General features: G+C 47.6%; 2 protein-coding genes and 1 long non-coding RNA gene across 7 annotated transcripts; all 3 read left to right on the forward strand.

Moving 5' to 3' along the window:
- The first annotated feature begins 644 nt into the window (after positions 1-644).
- Positions 645-2,244, forward strand: LOC100276777 (uncharacterized). 2 transcript variants are annotated; one of them, XM_008649441.2, is made up of 2 exons: positions 645-1,899; positions 1,990-2,244. In XM_008649441.2, the coding sequence occupies exons 1-2, from the start codon at positions 898-900 to the stop codon at positions 2,002-2,004; spliced, it is 1,017 nt and encodes a 338-aa protein (XP_008647663.2). In that variant the 5' UTR covers positions 645-897; the 3' UTR covers positions 2,005-2,244.
- Positions 2,245-7,278: 5,034 nt separating this feature from the next.
- LOC103628933 (uncharacterized) lies at positions 7,279-13,212 on the forward strand. Of its 4 annotated transcripts, XR_002263236.3 has the most exons (11): positions 7,668-8,016; positions 8,370-8,477; positions 8,562-8,864; positions 8,977-9,132; positions 9,210-10,166; positions 10,278-10,673; positions 10,785-11,051; positions 11,663-11,700; positions 12,194-12,320; positions 12,414-12,659; positions 12,930-13,212. It is a non-coding gene; the product is annotated as an uncharacterized lncRNA (long non-coding RNA). The 4 variants fall into 4 exon arrangements; XR_002263235.3 differs by lacking the exon at positions 7,668-8,016 and adding an exon at positions 7,279-7,553 and having other exon boundaries at positions 8,977-10,166; XR_002263234.3 differs by having other exon boundaries at positions 7,667-8,016; positions 8,977-10,166.
- Positions 13,213-13,776: 564 nt separating this feature from the next.
- Positions 13,777-14,701, forward strand: LOC100277191 (DUF679 domain membrane protein 7). Its single transcript, NM_001150831.1, has one exon. It carries the CDS (start codon positions 13,880-13,882, stop codon positions 14,585-14,587), a length of 708 nt encoding a protein of 235 aa, NP_001144303.1. The 5' UTR covers positions 13,777-13,879; the 3' UTR covers positions 14,588-14,701.
- Positions 14,702-14,883: the final 182 nt, after the last annotated feature.

Consider the following 14,883-nt stretch of genomic DNA (forward strand, 5'->3'; position numbering starts at 1 on the left):
ATTGTGAAAATGGGTTTGTTTGTGCTAAAACAAGCTATCAGGGCCACTGGCGTAGAAAGGGGAGGGGGGCTAGTAGGGCCGGCCTGGCGATGGCCTCAATGGTTTGTACAAACATATAAATGTAGGCTAATTATATTAATACTAGTTTTTAAGTAGTTAAGGATATAAAATAACGATTGATTCAATAAACATTGGTTATTTTTTGTTTGTGCGTTAGATAAAACCATGTAGTCTATTAAGTTAAATTATATTGAACTATATATAATTTATTAAATATTGTTTATGGTCTTCTCTACAAAAAAAATCATATCTACCTCTGATCAATGCATGTACAACTCTAAAGCTTTTGTATCAGTTTTCAAAGAGACGGTTGAGACTGCATCCATTCATATAACGGAGTGCCTATAAGTTATAAATGTAATACAACAGCACACAATAAGTTTTACGTCAGAAAGGTCATGTAAAATACGACTTCTGTGCGAAGACAGTCTCGTGATTTTTTTTAAAAAAAAAAATTACCTCGAAAACCTCTCTCAAAACCAGTATTAATAAATGGGTCGTCAAATTGGAAGTTTGGTGAAACAAAGTAGCCAAAGAAATTGTATTGACTTGACCCATTCAACCACCCACGCGCTCCTCATGATTATTTATTTTATTTATTCAAAGCAAAGTCTCCTGCTTCCTTCCGTCTTGCTCCTCGACCCTTCTTCCTTCCCCACCACCGCGTTCCAATCAATCCCAATCGCGACCCAGCCAGAGGCGAGCGCGAGAAAATCCCCATTCCCCAATCCCCACGCCACAGCCTCCCTTCCCTCCCCGTCTCCTCCAAATTCAATCGTCTCCAAGCGCCAATCCGCCCCGTCTCCAAATCCCAGGCAGGCAGGCAGCCAACCAGCCATGGAGTGCGAGCCGGAGGAGCTGCAGTTCCTGGGCGTCGTCGGCATCTACCGCTTCTCCGCGGAGATCCTCCGAGGCCCGCACCGCCCGCTCTTCGCGCGCATCGCGGCCGCCTTCGCGCTGCCCCTCTCCGCGCTGTTCCTCCTGCACGTCGCCATCTCGCACGCGCTCTTCACCCACATCGACTCCGACGACACGGCCCTGGACGCATCCTCCCCGGGCACCGACACGCAGCGCCGCCTGCTGTCCCGCCTCGCCTCCGACTGGCTCGCCCTGCTCCTCTTCAAGTCCGCCTACCTCCTCGCGCTCCTCCTGCTCTCGCTCCTCTCCGTCGCCGCCTCCGTGTTCTCCGTCGCCTCCGTCTACTCCGCCAAGCGCGACGCGCTCACCTTCCCGCGCGTGCTCTCCGTCGTGCCCCGCGTCTGGCGGAGGCTCGCCGCCACGTTCCTCGCCGCCTTCGCGCTCCTCTTCGCCTACCACGCCGTCGCCGTGCTCGTCTTCGTCGGCCTCCTCGTCGCCGCGGACAACGGCTCCGGCCTCGCGGGCCTGCTCGCCTTCCTCGTCGCCGTCGCCTACCTGCTCGGCCTCGTCTACCTCGGCGTCGTCTGGCACCTCGCCAGCGTCGTCTCCGTGCTCGAGGACCACAAGGGCTTCGCCGCCATGCGCAAGAGCAAGGACCTCATCAGGGGGAAGCTCGTCACCGCGGGTGCTATCTTCTTCACGCTCAACGTCGTCTTCGCCGCCGTCGAGCTCGGCTTCCGCGCCTGGGTCGTCAGGGGATCCGGCGCCGCGTCGTCAAGGCTCTTGCTCGGCCTCATCATGCTCGCCGCGCTCTGCTGCGTCGTCATGCTCGCGCTCGTCACGCAGACCGTCGTCTACCTCGTGTGCAAGAGCTACCACCACGAGAGCCTCGACAAGGCCAACATCTCCGACCACCTCGAGGTCTACCTCGGCGACTACGTCCCGCTAAAGGCGTCCGACGTGCAGATGGAGCAGTTCCAGGTCTGACTGTGAATCCCATAGCTTCTCTGTCTTTATCACTGCTCGCCAATCCATCCTCTGATGCCGGAATTCTCCTGTTACCACCGGCAGCCAGGTAATCTGTAATTGTGTACGTACAGCAGGCAGCAGGTGATGAACATACTTGCGTTAAGTAGGAAGAATTGGGAATTTTTGTCTTGGGGGTACAAGAATAATGGGGATCTGTACTTCCCTTAGTCTCTTCCTCAAGGACATGGTTCCTTCCCTTGTTTACATGATTTATAAACAGGAGATGAATGGAATTGGGCATGCCGAATTTACAAACTTACTATCAGGAGATGAATGCCTGATTGCTGTGGTGGTACAGATATGCATGTTGTGTCTATATGATGTTTACCCTACCATTTTCAACATTTCTATCGGCCACTTGCTGTGCTAGGTCGGGGATTTTGATATTTGTCATCACCACGCCCACATTTCATAGACGATGGGCCCACATTTCATAGACACAGTGACAATTATAACAAAGAGACAATGTAAAATTTCAATTTATTTCGCAGTCAATCTGTGATTCAGAATGAACTGGGCGGCCGCCCACATAAGCACCCTAGTTTGCTGCCCAGTGCTACAATTGGCTGTCCTACTCTGCTCTTGATAACAAGAGACTCAAGCTCAACAGTCAACACATAAGCACAGCCAAGTAACTTCTTCATACAGCAAACACAGCTAGCTGTCTGACCTTCTCCAATTTGAGAAGGCAGGGCGATGTTTCATGCAATGTTTTAGATACCTAGGCTGTGCTAACTGGCCGATACAAACTATGTCCAATTGAGTCCCAAGACTAATTCTCAAGGAACAACACCCGTAAAAACTTGACTCTTTTGAAGCGGACGTGTCCCTCTCACCGCTGTAAAAAAAACGGAAAACGAAAGGGCAGAAAAAAAAAAGATATGATAACACGGCTGGTTGAATACACAGGTCGATAATGTCGATTGAATACACAGGCCGACAAATGTTGTAGCTAATGGTCATTATCAGCCTATATATTGAGCGGGCAGTGGTCTTATTTTTATATATTAGTATTTAATATTTTTATTAGTTTTATATGATTCTAGTTATTTTTGTGGATACTAGACTTAAATACATAGTAAACTCATCAAGATTTGTATTGTTGCAATAGTTTCTCGACCAAGGATCAGTCATAATTTGTCTTCCCTTCAAACGTTCAATCTTTTTCTAGCCTTTTCGCTAGGCTTTAATACGTACCGGCTTTGCTGTTTCTACATTGTTTTTATCTTTATAGATTACAGATACAGCAGTCTCAACTGTTGACTTTAATCTAAAGCGAATAGCCCCCTAACACCTCCATCATAATCAAGGCTGATAGATCGTCTTGGAATCCTCGATCTCGAAGACTACTATTGTGTTGTGGCCAAGTTAGATGATACTAAAATGCACAAGTGTTACAAAGTAGTAGTATGTTTTGTTGATTTAACTGATATGCATAAGAGTACACACACTTTTATCTCCATCCGGCCCTCCCTCGCGTTGAGGTACTTGTGCATTGACCATGTCACATAGAACCCGCATTCGTTGCTGATCTAGGCTTTGCACGTCTATATAATCAACATCAAATAGTCTGTCCCGTCTAGTTTTTTCTTGATAGTCTTCGACGTTATAAAGTGTGAAATACGATGATATTAGAACCTTGAATGTGATATTTGAGTACAAAAATATGTGTCACTGGCTTCACTTAATTGTTATCACCACAAGTAGTTACTTGATCTGAGAATGTCCCCTTCCTTTTTCTTGATAGTGTTCGACACTATAAAGTGTGAAAGGCTACGATATTACAACCTCGAATATAGGCCTAAGTAACACACAAGTGAGTAAGCGAAAAGATTTATGAAAACACCGCAAAAATGCTAACTAGGCTCTAATAAGTTTGTCAAAACACTTGAGATTATCTCGTTTCAAAAGAGAGAGAAAATGTCCATATAATCAATATCGTTGTAAAACGAGCTAAGAAATTTGGTACATCGAATGGATGAGGGTGATTTCTCTCAAAAGATGCTTGCCCTCAAGATTTGATACATTATTCACTATTATTATGAGAGACGATCTTAAGGCCTTGCCCGTCTGTCTAGGATTGTACCAGGAATCGTTTCAACTGATTAAAGTTTATATAAATTACTCGATCAATCCGTTTAGGAATCGTTCTAACCCACCGTTTAGTAGAAAACCAAACGGGGCCTAAGGGAGTAACCCTAACTCAACTACTATGGGATAGATTTGGCTCTTGACGTAACACGTCTATCACAAAACATAACATTAGTCTCGAGGTTGTTGTAAATCATGCGTTCTCATACTTGTTAGAAATTAGAATGAAGATTGCGTGCTATGGAGCCACACATGTGATTATCGAGATACTGTCTGGCCTCACTGCGATATCCTCTTCTTCTCTGTCCTCAAAGTTGATGTCTATTTTGAAAATAAAGATCTCATGGCTCCGTTCAAAGCTTTCCATGCTATCGATAGAGTGCAGGGCTTGGTAGTCGAAATAGCTGAAATGATGACTCTGACCTGATTGGTCAATGAAGGTGACTACACGGGAATAAGTAGAGGTGTTTTACGAACTATTAGTCAGCGTATGTATGATGTGTTCTTTTTATGTGGCAATAAGGATTAGGTTTTGTTGGACGTCTGTCCGTAAGTGGGACTTCCATGTATGCCATTAAAAAATATACTCATTTTTGTGTGCCACTGACCCCACATGTCATAGATAAAAAAATTTTATCTATATGTCACTCAGTGGCACATAAGGAATGAATATAAAATCTGGTGGCATTCCTTTCTCCTATCCTTCCCCCTCTGACTTTGTTGGGGTCGAGCGTATTGTATTGTTTGTTTTACTGATTCGGGTTGGAGATTGAAAATTTAGGACTAGAGAGAGATCCACGTGTAGACTGAGAAAATATGGTATTTTCCAGCCTGGTAATCTCCTCCCAAGTTTTATCTGTCAAAGGTTGAAATTCGCTCTTCCTTAATTTACTAGTGGCAAGCCAAGGAATGTTGTTACTTTTACAGGGCCACAAGTTAGCAGGGTCTTTTGGTTGTGATCTTCCTGCCACCTGATCGGGAATATTTATGCCAAGAACTCTAGGAATCGGTTTGTTAGTCAAGGACGTAGGAAGTATGAAATATAAGAATGAGATATATAATCAAGCTTGTCTCTAACTACGTACTTTGGATTGGACAGGTCGTCAATCAGTCAGTTACATGGCCTAACCTCATGAATAAATGAATCAGAGTAGCTTTGGACCTAACATATAATGCATCGATCATGACTTGTCCTAATTCATCCAACTTGCATGAGCAAATAAAAAACAAAAAGGATGTGTAATCGTAATCGCAGGAGGCACGAAAAGTAGGAACAAATGTTCTTTCTTGGTGAGTAGAGACAGATGTATGTACTATCTATCTATACACAAGGACTGATGCGTGTGAAAGAACACAAGTGTAGGTGATCACCATGCCATGACTGAAAACTCATCCTTTCCTGCTCAAGGAATAGGCAGAGGCGGAGGCGGTGCTCTGCTCGTCCCTGTGCACCCGGCTCTTGGCCTTGTGCGCCACGAACATCCTCCTGAGCCCGCGCATCATGGCCACCAGCCCCGGGGGCCGCCGCCGGGAGCTCCTGGACGCGCCGAGCACCGCGCTGCCGCCGCTGATACGGTCCTTGTCCTTGCCCACCCTTCCCGCCTCCTCGGCGGCGTTGGCGGCCACGGACCGGCGGCGCGACACGTCGATGGACCGCCCGAAGAAGATGTCCTCGCCACGGGCCGCCGCCGCGTCGTCGTCGTCGTCGTCGTCGTCGTTCAGGTCCTCCCACAGGCTGTCCATCCTCTCCTCGTCCTCCTCCCCGCCTTCCTCGCAGAAGCCGCCGGCGTAGTCGCTGAGCGCGGGTGAGCGACCGCCGTCGCGGAGACGGGCGAGCAGGGCCCGCCGGTCCCGCCACGGCGACGCGGCGCAGTCGGCGGCGGAGAAGCTGCGGCGGATCGGGGACGACGACGACGACAGCAGCCACACGGGCGGGGACGAGCACGCGGACGCGGACGCCGGTGCCGGGTGGAGGAATAAGTCCTTGCAGCGCGCACCGACACCCAGGAGCGGCGGCGGCGGCGTGGGGAAGGTGAACTCGCCGTCTTCTGGCTCCTCCTCCGGCGTGCTGGCGCGGGGCGGCACGGCCATGGCGTCGGCAGTCTGGGACGGAATCTTTGGACCGCGCGCCTGCCTGCCTGCCTGCCTTTGTGTGCTGATGACGCCTCCGCCTCCGCCTCCTACTTCGTCTTGGTCGTCGTCATCGTCATTGGGCTGCGAGGGTTTCTCGGGGGGTGCATTGCATGGGAGATCCAAGACTGAGGACTTGAGATTTATGCTCGCACCTCGCAGTGGCAGCATGCCGAGCTGTGTTGCCTGTGTACGGACGGAATGACGGCAGCGGGGGCCGGTGATCGCGCGCAGATTTTTGGTCAGCAACGAACGGCCTGGATTAAGACATGGGGGGAGTTGATGACGCCATGCATTATTATTATTTTTTTGTTTAAATTTGTCTCCCTTTGGATAGATTTGATCCAGAACATTTATTTACTCCCAGTATAGTAGTAGTATTAGTATATGCAGCGTGGTTTTTCCCCCTGATATAGAAAGCAGAGAAAACGAGTGTACAATCATAGAGAGGGTAAATTTTGAATTTATACGATATATATGGCTCGAGATATATGGGAGAAATTGAATTAGCTCAGTAAGCATATATGTAGTTGGATGGTTGCTGAAATTCAACACATGATCGAGCTGTCGTGAACACACAGCTGCTGGGGCAGCAGCATCTGTAGCTAAGCTAGCTCGGTGGTTCTGGTTCGGTGCGCGTTGACTCCACACGAAGGAAAGGAAGGTAGGCACTACTAGTAGAAGAAACCAAAAAAAGGTTGGCATGCTCAACGCTAGTCAGCATCAGATTGGCGCTAATTGTAGCCGCCTGCCAGCATTTGTTGCCTCACTGTCAACACAAACAAATGTGTACACATGTTTTTTTTTAAGCCTTGCATTATTGTTTATTCCCATCTGTCGCTTGGCCAGTAGCTAGAGCTTGGACTTGTACTGCCATCTCATCTCATATGCACCTAATTACGGTTATGTGCCTCCTAGCTACCTACCTAGCTAAGCACGGTGTTTATGATATACCATCTCATCTCATCTCATCTCATCTCATCTCTACTACTCTATAAGACACTAACGAGGGCGTCCACACCCACCGTGCCCCCGCCCAGCCCCCGCATCCGGCAGCACCCGCCCCCCCGTGTCCTACGCGCACTCCGCTCCCGAAAACCTCTCCCTCCGCGTCAGGGCGTAGCCGCCATCAGCGCATCCACAGCACGCGCCCGCCCCCTGTGTCCTACGCGCACTTCGCTCCCGAAAACCTCTCCCTCGGCGCCAGGGCGTAGCCGCCATCAGCGCATCCACAGCCGACGCCGAAATCCTCGCTCGCCCCCAAATCCTCCCCCACCGCGCCCTTCCATCGACGACGGACTACCCACGCTTTCGCATCTCCTGAGCTCCGAAGGGCCCCGCGATCCTCGCCCAAGCTCATCGCCCTTCCATCGACGCCCTTCCAGGTACGTGTGCGCCCCCAAGCTCCTCGCCCTTCTAGGTACGCCCCCGCCCCGTATCTCCCCTTCATCGACGCCCGTATCTCCTCGCCCTACCATCCACAGCTACCGGCGATGAGGACATATGGTGTCGCGGCGCCAGTAGGCCTCCTCCCCATCCCACTTCAGTTCACTGCCTTTCAGAGCCACCAGCGATAAGGACATATGGTGTCGTGGTGCCTACAAGCTGCGCGTCGAGTTCAGCCGCTCACGCCGCCCGCACGAGGATGGCCTACACGCCCTCCGCTGCCTCGACCGCGACGCTAGGCTCTTCAAGCGCCGTCGCGACGAGCCTGCTCCCGCCGTCCCTGCCTCCAATTCGACTCCTACACCCACTGAAGTAGCCCTGCCCGCAAGAATCACCTATCTGATACTCAATCCCGCCTTGCCGCCCGACGTAGCAGCTCGCCGGGATGCTACTGAGTCAGAGGTGCGTGCCTTGCCTGGGGTTCGCTCAACAACATAAACATTCGCAATTTACTGACGTCCGTGATTAATGTGCCTGAGGAAATTCTAAAAAAGTTAGATGGTTATTGTACCCTTTCCTCTCTCCACCAATACCTTTGTTTACACTACCGTCAGTGGGTGAACCACTCAACAGATAGATGTGGGGAAGTGACTACAAACTAATAGTAGCTTGCCTCGGTAAAAAAACGATTAGTAGCTTGCAAGGAATTTGATATTTTGCTATTTGAAAGTTTAAGAAAAACATGACGTCTTCAATAGTTTCATGTACTTCTTGTGTTTCTTTTCAAATTTCTTTAGTTTGTCTTTTATATCCAGTTAGCTTGAAGACCTGTTAGAGCTGGTGGACAAATCACAAACAATGTTCAGATGACACTACCAGTTAGCTCAAAGCCACAGTCCAGTTCAGGAAACTTCTTTCAAATGGTACTTGACATGTTTAATGCGGGATGAGATGCAGCTCCTTTTATATTGTATTATATATTTTTCTGACATTAGTGTTGTCTATAGAGAAGAACTCAACTGTGATAAAAATCATCTAAGTGGATGACCCTACTCAGCACGATTGCCACCCGACGGGACAGTCGATGCCGCCTGCCTCCTGATTCGCTCCTCCTCATCCGGCGTTGCCTCACGGCAGTAGCATGAGGAACGAGAAGAGCAGGTAGAGGGAGAGGAGTGCCCGGACTGCGGTGGGACTGGGCTGTACGACCGCTGCAAAGGAGAGTGATTCGTCTTCAAGCAGCTCTTGAAGGAGACGGCCACCAGGCCACGCAAGGCCGCCAAGAACATGGCCACCAGATACACTTCGGGGTACTGCTATGTACATCGTTAATTAATTCCTTGCTTGCATATCTACATATCCATTCTCACCTCTCACCAAGCAAGAACATGACCAATTCCAATTGCATTGCATCTGTTGCAGGCTGTCCACCAATGGACCTACTGTAAAAAGTGCTCCTCCACCCGCATGCCTGTATAAAATGGCAGGGGTTCTACCAACAATCAACACACATGTGAAGTGAAGTTGGGACGTGTAGGTGGATCCACGACGCGTGCATCTATAGGAACCCTGATTTTGGTATGGTTTCTACACTCAAATTCATCAGTATGATATAAGACAATCTGTTTACATGTTTTGGTAAGGTTTTCTGGCAGGTATTTAAGAGTGGCCCTCTCTTCATATCATCGACAGGTAAAACTATTAGTGGCACACATTGGTTTTTTCCTTTGTTTCCAACCTGTAACATTATATTAGGGGTATGTGCAGTTTAGGGTAAGTAATATACTCCTTTGTGCTCAGTAAGTAATTGATATAAGGTAGAAGAAGGTAGAAACATATGTACAATTTAGAGTTTACCTCTTTATGATTTCTGGGTAGCCACAATATTTTCACATTGCCAGTTTATTGGGGTTTAATGGCTTTGTTGGTTATGTGAATAAGTTTAATGTGATCATTTTAATGCAGAATTAGGTTTAGCTTACTTCCAGTAAATCAACACTCCTGCCACTACTTGTTAACTAGCTTGTGTGATTAGAGCAATCCTAGCCAACACTGTCAAGTGGCTTGAGTGGGGAGTGTTTTGCTATTTTTGGGCTATGGCTCTTGCAATTAGGGGTGGTAGGGTTTAGCCCATCGAGTTTCAATTTCGATTTTGGCTATTTGTTGATAGGCTTTGAATTTTAGTGTTTTTGTTTAGACTGAAATGGTTCAGTTCATGGGTCGTACCCAAGTTTATTACTTCTGAATGAGGCGGTTGATTTTGCTTCAGTAGTCGTGTGCTTGTAGTGAGGCTGTAATGGGGAATCTCCTGCAGGTTGGAGCTATGGCAATCACTGCTAATAGGAGCTTTAGCTTACCTGTTTTGAGTTGGATGTTGTGTTCTTTATGGTAGGTTATAGGTTCCAGTGTTTTCTTCTATTTGGGCTTGAAATGCTTCATCTATTACTTTAGATTAGTGATTGATATTACTTGAGTAGCAGTGTGTTTGTAGTGAAGGTGGAATGGGGAATCTCTTGCAGCCTGGAGCTTTGGTAATCAGCCAGTCACTGCTACTACAAGCTTTAGCCCCTGATTTCTAATTGGATGTTCAATTGTTCAATATTAGATGGCAGGTTAGTTTCTAATGATTTATTTTGTTTTGACTTCTAATGCTTTAGCAACTACATGGGATTCAATTGTTTAACATTACTTTAGCAAACCTGATCTAATGCTTTCAATATTAGAAAGCAGCAAGAGGCCAGTAGTAGAGCATATCGGCGGCTCGGATAAGCGGAGCCTGACTGACAGCGAGCGGCCACACCCAGATGATAGCTGTTGTTGGTAGAGAAAAAAAGGTTAGAGACAGAGACCGATCGATGGTGTTTAGTTTTTTTTCTCCTTCTTCTTCCCTTGGCGATGTGTTGGAAATCCTGCTGCACATGGCGAAGATTTGCAGCTCGGATCTCACGTGGAAATGAGCATGTGCAGTGCAGTGCAGATGCCAGTTCGCAGACTCAGTCTGATGCTCTACCGCTCGATCTGAGATGGAACCAAACGCAGGCAGGTAGGCAGGCAGGCAGGTGAGGCAGAGATCATCCCGGACGGACGGATGAGGAGCCAGGCAGGATGAGCCAAATAATGTAAGCAACTCTACCTGTCGCAGCAGCGCTCCCCTCCAAAAGGCCAGGCCGACACAGGCTACCTACCTGCCATTAATCCTTTTTCACTGGCGTCGTGATTGATCCGCACAGCACAGGCGACGCATGTATGCGTCTGCGATTAGGTAGAGCAAGGGCGGCATCAAAACTGGCTCACATTCACATGGACGGACCACCACGCCCACGCTGCCTGCAGGCAACGGCCACTCGCTGTCGCTGCGCTGCAAACTCCCCGCTCCGGTTCCGGCCAGATCCATCCTTGTCCACTACAGATGTAGATCAGGTTTGCCAGTGGAGTGCAGGTTTGCCAGTGAACTACAGTGCACTTATCACTCAGCGAGGCATAGGAACAGTAGTCTGGTGAGTTTACATTATGCATGTGATTCTTTTTTTCTATTCAGTTATAACATTTGAGAATATTATGCATGTGATTCTTTTTTCTTGTGATGATTGGTATGATTGAAATGTTTCATTAGTATGCACAATTCAAACAAGTTTTGTGTGTTTATACGATCACAATGGACAGTTGATCAATTGCTTATACAATAATCAATTCTTTCATGGCTTCATCCACCTCATCGTTGGTTCTTCGTTGTTTAATAATAAGGGTCTGGTTCATAGAACCAATCTGTGTTGCACTCTTGCATATACAGGCTGTTTTGTTGTTGGGTTCGTGTAAATAAAAAAAGAGGAGTGACACAAACGATTAACTATTGCAGAATTTCAACTTGTTTAGTAGTTCCTGATTTCCTAGCCCCATGCCTAGCATTTACGAAATATCATTTGGAAAGAATCAATTGAATTTCTCTATGGGCCAAGCCTTATTTTAATACCTGCTCTATGTTGGACATCTTCCATAGGTTTTCCTTTAGAGTCCTATTTTTTGGTTTGTAGATGTGATCCATGCCATCTTTTGATCCTTAGTTCCTGTTTTTTATCCATCCTGATTGGTCCCCTTTGATGTTGGACAGGTGGTTTATGCCTCTCAAGATCGATTGGTGATCAGGATGTAGGTGAATTTATTATTCCGGTTCCTTATGTGAAGCAAATTAAGTTACACTGTTGGGAAGTCGTTTTACACCATTTCCGGACAAAACTGAATTGTAAACTCTCACTGTAGTGATATCACATTCAAGTACCAGAAGTTGTGCTGTTTCGATTTTTCTCATTATCATTATCATCTTAATTTTCTATCGTTATAAGAGCATGTCCTTGTAAAGTAGCTCTAATTTTTGAGGTCAAACTGTATTCTATATTGTACCTGTCACCTGACTATTCAAACATACATCACTTTATCAACACATATTTTCCAGTATTTATAAACTAACTGCCAGATTTTTGTTCTTATTTCCTTTGTTTGCAAAGTTTATTCGTTGTTATACGCAACTATAGTTATGTTTTCTTTTCTGAGAGGATTATCCTATGATTTTCTCTGGAGTGATTCTTTGTTCATTTAAATCTGATCGAAATTTGAAAATAATGTTGTATTGCAATCCTTGTAGCTGTCTAATGCTGGAGGCCATCTTATTATTTCAAGCGACGGTGTCTGGGATGCTTTTGACTGCAGAAATGGCTTTTAAATGTGCACGAGGGCTTCCTCCTGAGGCCGCAGCTGAGCCAATTGTTAAAGTACAATACTAATACCCTTCCCACCCATCCTAACACAAGGTCTCAAATCCTCAGTTGTACATGTACTGTTCCTAACTGGTGTATTGTTTGTAGGAAGCAGTTGAAGCAAAAGGATTGAGAGATGATACAACTTGCATTGTCATTGACATAATATCACCAGAGAAACCAAAACGCACTATACAATCTCAAAGAACGCCAGGAAAAGGCCTTGTGCTTCTTAAAAAAATTCTTTTTAAGGAAAACAACATCTAACTCGTTGTCTCTCCCTTATAAGAATAATTATCCTGAGCCAGATTTGGAGGAGGTCTTTGAGGACGGATGCCCATCCCTATCAAGGAGGTTTGTATCCTTACCTCATCTTGATTGTGGATGCATTATAGCTGGCAAATAATTATACTATAAACTTATGTTTTCCAATTAATAAATGTATTGTCATCTATGGAGACATGAGAATTGGATCAACTAAAACTATGACCCCTGTGTGGTTCGTTTGCTCTCAGAACATTCGACTAGCAAAAGACCCAGTGATCTATCAAAATATTTAATTGTTTTACTAAGTCGTATGATCAATGACACTTACAAATACATTTGGTTGTGAATGATTTGTAGGTATCATTGGAATTCAGTCTTCAGTTTGACAAATAACGGCTTAGTAGCACCAGAAAAAGAGGGGGTCATGATTCCACAGTCTGTTAAGTTATGAGGTATCATTGGAATTCGTGTCGATATGTCATCCCTGCAAACATACAACAACGACTTATTGATATCGCTAAAAAGGACTAGATTAGTGTATGGTTGTCGATATATTTGTCTGTCATTATAAAATTCTAAATTGACTCTTAAGAAATATTTTGTGTGATATTGATAATGTTTACCACACGGATTTTACATATCATAGTGATATTTGTCGTTCTGTTTATATATTTCATACAAATTTTTTTTACTCTCGTCGCAACGCACGGGCACTCACCATTGTATTCACGCTGCCTGTCGCCAGGGCTCTAAGTCCATTGAAGGCTCACAATTTGTGTTCCGTGACATCGCACGGGCACCTACTAGTTATTGTTTATGATATACCATACGTACGCTACGCACGGTGTTCACGGGTACCCAACCCTACGATCGACAACCCATACGATTGCCACTAACTAGCTGGTAGAGCTTCGCATTCGGGTTTTGGTCCAGTGGGCCGTATATATGGGGAGGAGGAAGATGCAGGCCGGCCTGGTGGGGGTGCGCAGCTAGGGCCTATCAGCTCACTTGGAGATATTCAGTTTTAATTTTAATTCTAGTATGCCTATGAAAAAAAATAATCCGTGAATCCCTGAACGAAATTAGTTAGATTTTAGACACGCGAAGGGGGTGGGTAGACGAAACAGCAGAGCAATCTCCCGCCACGCGCTTCCACAACCAACCACCACCTTGCTTATTGCTGCTCGCTTCCTTCTCTACAGATACAAGCTATTGCTTACGTGCTGCTTCATCTTTATCCTCGTCTCTGTTCGTCATCTCCATCTCCCTTACCGATCCGATCGTCAAGCAAGCTAAGCCACCCTGACATGGCATCTTCACCCCCCTCCTCCGCCTCGCTACGGCAGAGGCCAGCCGCCGCGGCGGCGACGCCCGATCAGCAGCACGAGCCACCACGTCTCGAAGACGGCCTCCTCCCGAACCAAGGCGGATCCCCGGCGACATCGGCGCTGTCCCAGGCGCTGTCCTCCACGGCAAACCTGGCCAACCTGCTCCCGACCGGCACGCTGCTGGCCTTCAACCTGCTGGCGCCGACGTTCACGAACCACGGCGCGTGCGACGCCACCACGTCGCTCCTCACGCGGGGCCTCCTGGCGCTCCTCGCCCTCGCCAGCGCGCTGGCCTGCTTCACCGACTCCCTCAAGTCCCCGCACGACGGCCGCGTCTACTACGGCGTCGCCACCCGCACGGGCCTCTGGCTCATCGACTACCCGCCGGGCGCGCCGCCGCTGCCCGAGGGTGCCACCGGGCGCTACAGGCTCGCGTTCATCGACTTCGTGCACGCCGCGCTGTCCGCCGCCGTCTTCGGGGTCGTCGCCGCCAGGGACAGGGACGTCGTCGTCTGCCTGTACGGGCCCACGCCGGACAGGGCCACGCAGGACCTGCTCGACGTTCTGCCGCTCGGCGTTGGCGTGCTCTGCAGCCTCCTCTTCGTCGCCTTCCCAACCACCAGGCACGGCATCGGATACCCCGTCGTCGCCAATGCCGTCGCCGCAGCCACCGCCACTTCCTCCTAACAATAGTTTAATTTAATTTAATTTCTTCGAGGCTTTAATGCCTTAATGTAACTGCGTTCGTATGTACTATTCATATTTTTTTTCATCAATCAAAACGACAACAACACACGTTCACGGAGGGAGAACCTAACGTGGAAGCAAAGCAAATATACGTTGGCAATTGGCATGCCACTACCAGCTCAGAGGTTGAAGCTCACACGTCACGTCACGTCACAGATCAAATCACTAAATCAGGCAGGCTGTGTTCGGTTGGGCCTGCAACGGCCCAGACCAAATCGATCTGGCCACGCAGCCTG

Source organism: Zea mays, chromosome 6, assembly GCF_902167145.1.
Source record: "Zea mays cultivar B73 chromosome 6, Zm-B73-REFERENCE-NAM-5.0, whole genome shotgun sequence".
Lineage (NCBI taxonomy): Eukaryota > Viridiplantae > Streptophyta > Magnoliopsida > Poales > Poaceae > Zea > Zea mays.